The following is a 9970-nucleotide window of genomic DNA, read 5'->3' as shown; positions in this document are numbered from 1 at the left end:
GGATCTCTCTTTTCTTTCTGATCCATATTTCGTAGTTTCTCCAATTTAAATTAATCTGCCTTGAAAGTTGGTCATGATCAATTTTTTCATAACCAACTTGCTTTATTTCATTTAAATTCTTCAAGAAACATTTCAAGTTTAAGGCCAAAGCTCAAACATCCGTTATTATATTTTTTTTAGTATTGCATATTATTATACGTTATTTTTTAATGGTACAGATTGTTGTTATATTGTTTTTCGAAATTCCGGATAGCTATTACATTGTTTTTTAAAAACAATGTAATGGCAAAAGAACACATGACACAATGGATTGTCTAATAAAATTGGGTCAATTCTAGTTATTTGTCAATAATATATGTGTTACACTATCAAATTTCAATGTTTTTAAAACAAATAATGAGATTTCTCATGTCATACGTGTAATTACATTATTTTTCAAAACAATATAATTTCAATAAGAATAAAGAAACAAAGATTTATACTCCTTTGTAATATGAATTTAGTATAAATTTTACCTTTTTAAGGCATAATTTCTATGTTTTAACAATTTCCATTATTTTTTGAAAAATATTGTGATTCCTTTTCTCTTTTTTTATTATTTCAGATTTTTATTACATTGTTTTTAAGTTTCCAAATTATTATTACATTGTTTTTGAGTTTCGGATTGTTATTACATTATTTTAAAAACAATGTAATTAAGAATTGTCTGATAAAACATATCGACAATGGATCTTGTTTTAAAGAGGATTACATGATGATTCTAAATATATAATTTTTTTCGAAATCTAACATGTATTTTTAGAAATAAATGGTTTAGAATTTTCGTTCAAGAAAAAAAAAATCAGTGATGTCAACATATGTAGGAAAAGAATTATACCAAAAAAAAGGTATTTTTGTCTAAAAAACAAAATATCTACTTTCCATGTCACATGATGATGTGTCATTGCCATATAGATTAGGATGTTTTTGAGACAAAATTTGTTGGGATTTGTAGCACCACCGATAGGGTAATGTGTACTTTTTAAATTCCGTTGGTTTCGGTCTGATTTTTATTTTTTCAGTAGGGTAATGAGTACTTTTTTTAAAAAAAGATCGACCAATCAATTTGATTTGGTTATGATGGATTTCCGTTTTGAGGCTTTTTTTTAATAGCCCTAATTGAGATCAATACACGTTGGTTTGCATTTAACTCTAGGTTAAAATTGGGTTTTGGTGACGGCCGGCATCTAGTCACTTGTAGGCGCACGCCCACTCGTCCTCGTAGTCTCCTACTACATACACTGAACCAAACATTCTCAACAGAAGCAAGCAGAAAAAATAGCAGAGAGAGACAATGGAGAACACCGCCGTCTTTGGAGGTCTCCACCGGAATTATCTCTTCTGCCCTTACCGCAGCGCCTCTTCCCTTCTTCTTCCCTCCTCTTCTTCCTTTTTCTCTAACCGGTCACTCTCCACTTCGTATTCGTCGTCTCTGAAGGTAATTCCCTTTTTTCCTTCCTCTACTATTTCTTGCTTCTCGAGGTTGATTTCAAGTTGTTGGCCCGAGTGTTTTTCGTGACGATCCTTTGTTTTTATTGCAGCTTCCTTTTGCTTCTTACAATATCCACCAACAGGCTTCTCCTTTTAGTCGCGATGCTGCATTATCTGATACTTTCAGGTCTGTCTGCTTCTGTCTTTGTTGATGTTATTGCGGGTTTTCTGTTAACGTATGAAATTGGGCGCAGAAACTCATGATGATCGATAATTGATTGACTTTTTCCTTCAATATTTGAAATACTTGTATAACGTGACTTTTCAAAATGTTGAAAATGCTGAAGGTGCATTGTTTTTATACGCTGTTTGCGCTTTGTAATGATAGATGCCATGTCTTCCTTGAATGCAGTAGGGAAGAATCTGAATTAGCTGACATAGACTGGGATAACCTAGGATTCGGGTTTATTCCCACTGATTATATGTATATGATGAAATGTGCTCAAGGTGGAAACTTCTCTAAAGGTGAATTACAACGTTTCGGGAACATTGAATTGAGCCCCTCTGCTGGAGTCTTAAATTATGGGCAGGTTAGACATTTGAAAACTTGACTTTTATGTATTTTTAGCTTTCATTTACTGAATTTCTGGGATTTATTTCCTTAGATTGTTTTCCCTGAGTTATTTTGTTTGTGTCTGTAGGGATTATTTGAAGGTCTGAAAGCGTATACGAAAGAAGATGGTAACATTCTCTTGTTTCGCCCTGAGGAAAATGCCCTGCGGATGAGAATGGGTGCAGAGCGGATGTGCATGCCAGCACCAACTGTTGAACAGTTTGTGGACGCTGTAAAAGCAACTGTTATGGCAAATAAGCGTTGGGTAGTGTGCAGCTTCTATTTTATTGGAAGTTAACGTTAGTGATTGGTGGTATACCGTATACTATAGATTAGTTAATAATCAATGCCACGTTTCAGGTTCCTCCTCCTGGTAAAGGTTCCTTATATATCAGGCCATTGCTCATGGGAAGTGGAGCGGTTCTTGGCCTTGCACCTGCTCCTGAATACACCTTTCTCATCTATGTATCACCTGTGGGGAACTACTTTAAGGTTTGTCATCATATTGTGCATCTTGTGAATGAGTGCCAATTGTGACTTTATAGCCATGTATCTTTTACCTAGTTTTGTGTCCTTCCATTCTCTGCATTCTGATGGACTTTGCCAATTTCACACTTCATATGTTCAATGTATTTGAATTTGCATTGTCTTGTTTACTGAATATTGACTTATGCCTTTGAACCACATTGGGATATTCCTGTTGGCATTGATCCATGTCGATTAATCCTGAGTCACTGACCTGTCTTGTTGTGAATTCTGGTTAGGTTTGCATGTAAATTATTCTGAAATTTTTTGCTGATGTCTCTTGTAACTTAAAAGTAGTTTTTCACTTATTTCCTGTAAATGACATTTAAAATCTGTGGAGTGATTATATGCTTCCTGCTTGCACATAGTATGGTCAAGTGATAAGCTAAGTCGTTAGAGGTGATTCACCCAGCTGTCCACTGCTACCTTTGTGTGCCTAAATGCGTACATGTGTTTTTTCTATCTAGTTTAATATTATTTGGATTGAGATCACTCTGTGGTCAAAATGTGTTCTTATTGATACCAAATTCTTTTCCCAATTAGTATTTGTAGTTTTGGTACGTTATGTGCTATCAAAGCTTATTGCCTTTTGTTCTTATATATCCAATGCCAGGAAGGTGTGGCACCAATAAATTTGGTTGTAGAGCATGAACTGCATCGGGCGACCCCTGGTGGTACTGGAGGTGTAAAGACGATAGGAAATTATGCTGCGGTATGGTACTTTGTGGTCCTTGTAAAATCTATGTATATTTTTTGTATCTTCAATTGCTGTTGTGTCACTTTTTATTACAGCTTTATATCCTGTCCAGCTGCAAATTTTGGACACAGCTTGTCATTAGTAGCTCACCTTAGCAAAACTTTTTTTCATCCGGCTTTCGATTGCCTGATTAGAAAAATTAACAAATTCAGATGGAGTTGATATTGCTCTGTGACTTATTTTTAGCGTGTCATACTGCTAACTTTCTAACTTGTAGGTTTGGTTTACAATGGGCAAACTTTTCCTCTTTCTATTTTCCTTGCTCATTTTAATGTTTGCTTCTTTTGTCTACTTCACTGTTTACTCATTATGCTACTTTTTTTGCTTCTTTTGAATGCAATTGCTGCTCAAAGGTGTATATAAAATAAGAGCTGTGCCTTTGACTTAGAACTAGGAAGTGCTTACATTTTCTCAATTTTGTGTTGAATGATTCTGAATCAGCAATTTTATATTGTGTGTTTTCTGGATATGGTCTATCATCCATACATTGGCATTTGCAATTGATTTGATTTCATGCCACTATTTTGGTTTCTTATGGATTGGGGGCTTATCTTCTATATCCCCTAAACTGATTATGTTCTTTTTAGTGGCAATCTTATCCCATTTCCCATCAAAAGAAATCCTTGGGAATGATGGAGCACCTTAGTGGGTCACAATAGCAGTTGCCATTGCTAACCTTTGACTCCAGAAATATTGTAGTTGAAATTTAGTTTTTAAACTTAAATTTGATTTTTACTAAACTGATTATCCTAAATTGTCTGTTAAATTGTTAATGTAGGTTCTGAAGGCACAATCTGCTGCAAGAGCCAAAGGATATTCTGATGTCCTGTATCTTGATTGTGTTCACAAAAAATATCTGGAGGAGGTTTCTTCTTGCAATATATTTGTTCTTAAGGTATTATGACAAAAGCTTTAGCTTCAAAATTTGTGTATTCTTTTTCTTTGCCCAATGTTTTCTTCCCATTTTTTTATATGATATAAAGGAGAAACTTATTACCTAATTTCAAAATCTTTAGTTTCTGACAGATGCATCTACCTGCTTTTTGAAAGCTGCTAGCTGTGCTGTTAAGTATTTATCCCCCTATTTCATAGAAAACTGAGAATTGTCACTTTGTCAGTCATGGTTTGCTATTGGCTACTGTTTTATAAACTCCTTTACTGTAATATTGAATGATGTCTTTTGATGACCATGTGTCATCATGCAATTTGTGCCACGTACAACATGTATAATGACGGTCACTCCCCTCCCCTAAACTTTTTGAATTTTAAGTTAGATGCAAATCCATTTTCCACCTCTCTGTTATGCCATTCAATAACACCAAGTTTTTCCATTCTTTCCATTATGGCTTGCAAATCCAATGCTACAAGGCCAACTGATTGTTGCCCCCGCAATTGACTACTTTATGACTGTCAGATTTTCAACACAGATTTTTCATTTGCCCTGAATACTGTGAAGACCTGATTTTGGTATCAGTTGTCAAAGGAGTATTTACTACTCTTAAGTAAACCTTATTACTTAGCTTTGTTGATTTGTTTCTTGCTTTTCTCTGTATACGTACAGGGCGGTGCCCCCTTGATGCCTTGCAATGAAACTCTTTTCTTGTTTAAAAAAGAAAAAAAAAAGTGTGATAGTGAAGTAAATCTTTTCCAGGCAAGGGGACATAAGACTTAATATCGCATAATTCAATTCCAAAATTTCATTTGTGATTATTTTCTACATATTGATTTTTCACATCATAACATCTGTTATGATAGAGATTAGATCATATAAGACAATCACAACTATTGCTTCTCACTAGCTCTATGATCTTAGGACAATGTTATCTCCACTCCTGCGATAAAGGGAACAATCCTACCTGGTATTACTCGGAAGAGTATAATTGATGTTGCCCGAAGTGAAGGGTTCAAGGTACCTTCTTTTAGCTTTAACCAGTTTACTGAGTGTGATATTGTAGTAGTTCTTTACTGTTCTTTTTGTCTTCTGTTTATGTTTAGCTTTGCTGACTGGTTCTGATATATGATATAATTTTGTAAGTAAAATATTTTTAAAGAGGTATATGTCACCTTATGCCCTGTTGCACTTGTAATCATATCAGATGCCTTGTTTACACATGACCAGCCTTGTTGATTAGCAGCTTGCTGATAATTGGCTTGATCATATCATTGTTACAGTTATCTCGTATTTCTTGCCAGTATGCTATGTAGTTCTACATCTGAGTTTCAATGATAACTACTTGCTCAGTTGGCTGAGTGTTCTGATACTATTTAAGATCAGATAGTTCCATCCCTCTTATTTTTTATTGGATTTGGTGTTTGCCTATAATATTTCTGAGAGCCATAGAATTTCTGGACTTTGTGGATGTTACACTGAATAGCATCTATATGGATGATTGAGTCTACTAATGGGATAATTTTGTTGAGTCATTATTAGGAATTTAATTGCAAGGGCATGATTACAGGCTTTTGGTTCCTTTACACCAAATTTTATTTCAGTTATTGTCATGGTTCACAGCTTAACAGCTTTTACCGAAAACTGTGATCTATTCTCTTAAAATCACAAGCATTATTGTGTAAGTCATTCACTTCTCTGCAATAGTCAGTCTGCAGATACTGCATGCATTATTCTTGTATACCTTTTAGGGTTTATCCACACTAGAAAGCATACAGTTCTCAGGTCACCATCTAACATTTTACAGGTTGAGGAACGCCTTGTGGCAGTGGATGAATTGTTAGATGCTGATGAAGTTTTTTGTACGGGAACAGCAGTGGTTGTGTCACCTGTCGGCAGCATCACTTATATGGGCAGAAGGTAAATCCTTGACTGCGGCTGGTTAGTAGATAAATAGCAATGGAAATGGCACCTTCTTTCATCACTTATATTTGCTCTCTCCTTTTGTTCGGTTTGGGGATTGGGAATTGAGTATCAGATGGAATTATCAAGTTGTTCTGATCATGGAATAGTTCATTATGTGCAATTCTAAGAAGTTAATTTTCACTGATGACTGGTTGCTCAATTAGTCATAACAAGATACTTTTTACTGTCAATCTCAAGATGCAGAAATTTTGTGAGTCATTTCTTGGTGCATGATGTATATTTAACATGTTAAGTTTGGAAGGTTAAGGTTTAACTAGTGGCTGTATATATAATTTGCCAAGGCATTGTATGCATGATACAGATTAATACATGGTTGAGCAAAACTTTTATTTCAATACTACTGTCACACATACTATTTGTTTGAGAAAATCTGTTTTATCTTTTATTGGATTCAAATGCATGATATTGATGTATTTTGACTTCAAGTCTCTACGCAAGCCCTAGATAGAATGTTATGTCCTCGTGGAAATCATCATGGTGACCGTGATCATGATTCCTCTTTCTCCACTTTCCATACTATCAATATGTATCGATTGATAGATCTAAGCTTAATTTAGAACCCTAAAAGCCAAGTAAGAACCTAATAAGCTCTTCATTTCTGGTCCTATATGTTATTCTGAGTTGTTTAACTGAACCAGAAGGTGCTTCTGGAGATGAGTTGGGCTTTTTCCTGGAGTGGGTGAGTTTTAATGTAGATGACAATTTGCATTGTTGAAGTGAGGGCCTTCTACTATGGCCTGCTTCACCCAAGTGCTCAGATGAAACTTAAAGTTACAGTTTGCATCAATGGATTTATCACTTCATTGGCTCTTTCCTTTACTTGTGCAGGGTGTCTTATGGTGAAGGTTTTGGTGTTGTCTCACAGCGACTCTATCATAAGCTTACCAGGCTCCAGATGGGTCTGATAGAGGACAGTATGAATTGGACTCTTGAGCTGAGTTAGGCAGGCTGCAGTGGACCAATTCTAGTTTGCAGTCTGATCTCTCAATAGGAAGCATGAATCCGTTCCTCTTTGTCGAAGTTATATCTGTTTTCGTCTCTCTCTTGTAAGGATGAGTAGATAGTTCTAAAATGCAGTCTATGATTAAGAAAATTGTGGGTTGACTGTTAATTGTTGAATGTCAAAATGGCATAAAAGTTCAACTATATTCTTGTGTGATGGAATTTTTATCTTCCAGAGAGAGACTGGGAAGGGTTTTACTGGCATCTACTATTCCATAACTGCATCACTTGGTTACAATTTTTCTTTCTCCCCGTACCATGACTCGGTTGCATAAAACAGATTTGAATGAGGAAAAACAGCTGATTTAATTACCATATCTCTCGTACTCCCATGTTTTTTGGAAGTTGATAAAGCAATAATTTGGATGATACCTACTTAATTAGATGGTTGTGAAACAGATGATGTTAGTACTTACTATGTATCCTACCTCAAACACCTGGTTAATTTATTTTCCCTGAGATTTAGGATTCTTTTGTTTGTCTCACGTTTTTGTGGGACATGATCACTCGAGACTTGTGTTGTATATTCAGTTAATTCTGCTTATGAATAGGATTAACCTCAATCAATTAACAGTTACACGCGGGGCAACTTACTGAGGGAGTTTTGCAAATGATGAAGTCTATTGAGTGGATCAGATGGGGTGAAGAAGGGGAAAAACTAAGAGAGTCACTTGCGCTATATGAACAAATAAATGTAGCTGTTGTTAATATCACTTGTATGTATCAGTTCATGCATACAGTTATGTACGTAGAATGTCATACAATGTGCATCTATCTAGAAGTTAAAGCATTAGTTTGTTGGAATAGTCAGAAAAGATGTGTGACGGTGTAACTCTTGAATTTTGATGCTTGGGCTTGCTGGTATGAAAGCCATTGGCATATGTTGATTCCCAGGTTTTATATGCAGTTCTTTCTCTATCTCATGGGTTTTTTCTTTTAGTGACTTTTAAAAGAAGGAAGAAAAGTCAAGACAAGAAACAAGTGTGAAAACGCGTTGCTGACTTAACTTTTTGATTGGAGTAAGAAAAGCTGAAGCCATGAGAGGAAAAGGGTGGTTCAATTGCTTTCCTCTGTGAGGATTTGTAGCACTAAATTGTGGAAAAAAAATCTCCTTCCATTTCTTTGGTCCAATTCATGATTTCACTTGCCGTCATCCCACGTAACATGTTCGAGAGAAAAAAAAGAGAAGATTTTCACTTCTATATTCTACCATTTCCATCAGTCTATTCTCATATTCTCATTAATAAAGTAAGCCCTGTGTGTGTTTTATTACAAGGGCGGGCATGGAATTGGTTGTCTCTCTCACTAGCAGGCAGCCTTGATTGATTGTTTGTTGTATGTGGTCACTTTCATTATCGTGGCTTTTAGGGGGGTGTGTCGAGACGTCTAGAAATTTCATAATAAGAGATTTTGTTTTGCATGCATGAAGGGTAAAAAAAGTCGTTCCACTTCCATTTGTATATTGATAATGATAAGATTATAGACAGAAAATCGGTGTTGCTTGACAAGAAGGCAAGCTTTTAGTTGTGCAGCCCATGAAGACGACCCAGAAGGACCCTTTCAAAGTAAAACAGCTTCCTGTTGAAAATTATACCACCAAAAGTGCAAAAAAAGGTGCGTGTGAGGTTGATAGGGAAAGACACATAGGTGGTACTGGTGTCTCCGTTGACAATTGATTGGGTTAGGTGTATTTGTGTCCAAAGTTCTTCGATTCCAATCAGTCACCTATATGTGAGTTTCGGTCAATGTGTGGGGGTTTGTTAGTGGGCTGTGATATGCTAGTGAGTTTTTGCACATTGGGTCTTGGCCCAGGATTTATCTTGTTGATAGGTGAGAAATTTTCGTGCACACATAGGCTATGGTATGCTAATGGGTTTTTGCGCATTGGATATTGGCCTAAGACTTATCCTGTTAGCATGTGAGAAATTTTCATGCACACGAGTCTATCAGTTCGAAGAAGAACATGTTTGGCTAGAAGGTTTGTCGGTTAAAAAATAGAAAATAATGGCGCCCCAGCCCTACCATGAAGACCATTTCTCCTAACAAACTTTCCACAACATACAAAGTGAATTAAATCAAACACATAAAATCCGAATCCAAGGGAAATATTTTATATCTTCTACATTTGACTTTCACCCCTTTCATATCTCAAGTCAATTAAACCAGTCTTCTTCTCATCTAGGAGTTCACAACTCTCTCTCAATTAGTGAAGGATTATAGGCAATAGCTGTGTACGTATTCTCCTCTCTCTCTCTCTCTCTCTCTCTCTATATATATATATATATATATATATACACACTAAGGTAAAATTTTCTTCTTCTTTGGCCATTTGGTCACCAAACCTTGACAGAATACATTCCAATATTTATGTTTTCCTAAAAGTAATTGCAACAAATGCTCGATCGTCAATTTAATTTAGTAATTTGTTTCAAAAGGGTACTTCATTTACTAACATATAATATATACGTATTGAATTTTCATTAGTCATTTGTAGTTGTGAAAATGTGATTCATATATAGTCACATACATAAATATTAATACATGGAAAGAGAGAGAAAGAGAGAGAGAGAGATGGACCATGGTGGAGGAATAACATATGTATAGATTCTAGAGGAAGAAGGACACAAATAAGAAAAACCTCCATATTTCTAGATTATCCAATATTATATTCATAAAGTTGTGTCATCTTTTTCTCTCTCAGACCACTTTTTGAAACCCTCAGTGTCTT

General features: G+C 35.5%; 1 protein-coding gene across 2 annotated transcripts; it reads left to right on the top strand.

Annotated features, from left to right (window-relative positions):
- Nucleotides 1-1218: 1218 nt before the first annotated feature.
- LOC120011724 (branched-chain amino acid aminotransferase 2, chloroplastic-like) lies at nt 1219-7461 on the top strand. 2 transcript variants are annotated; one of them, XM_038862827.1, is made up of 10 exons: nt 1219-1477; nt 1581-1657; nt 1859-2060; nt 2172-2348; nt 2444-2575; nt 3222-3320; nt 4144-4260; nt 5179-5274; nt 6062-6174; nt 7069-7461. In XM_038862827.1, the coding sequence occupies exons 1-10, from the start codon at nt 1334-1336 to the stop codon at nt 7181-7183; spliced, it is 1272 nt and encodes a 423-aa protein (XP_038718755.1). In that variant the 5' UTR covers nt 1219-1333; the 3' UTR covers nt 7184-7461. The 2 variants fall into 2 exon arrangements, with proteins under 2 accessions (XP_038718755.1, XP_038718756.1); XM_038862828.1 differs by having other exon boundaries at nt 1220-1477; nt 1883-2060.
- Nucleotides 7462-9970: the final 2509 nt, after the last annotated feature.

The sequence above is a fragment of the Tripterygium wilfordii genome, chromosome 13 (genome assembly GCF_013401445.1).
Source record: "Tripterygium wilfordii isolate XIE 37 chromosome 13, ASM1340144v1, whole genome shotgun sequence".
Classification (NCBI taxonomy): Eukaryota; Viridiplantae; Streptophyta; class Magnoliopsida; order Celastrales; family Celastraceae; genus Tripterygium; species Tripterygium wilfordii.
Note: the sequence above shows the minus strand (reverse complement) of the source record. Positions and strands in the feature narration are given on the sequence as shown.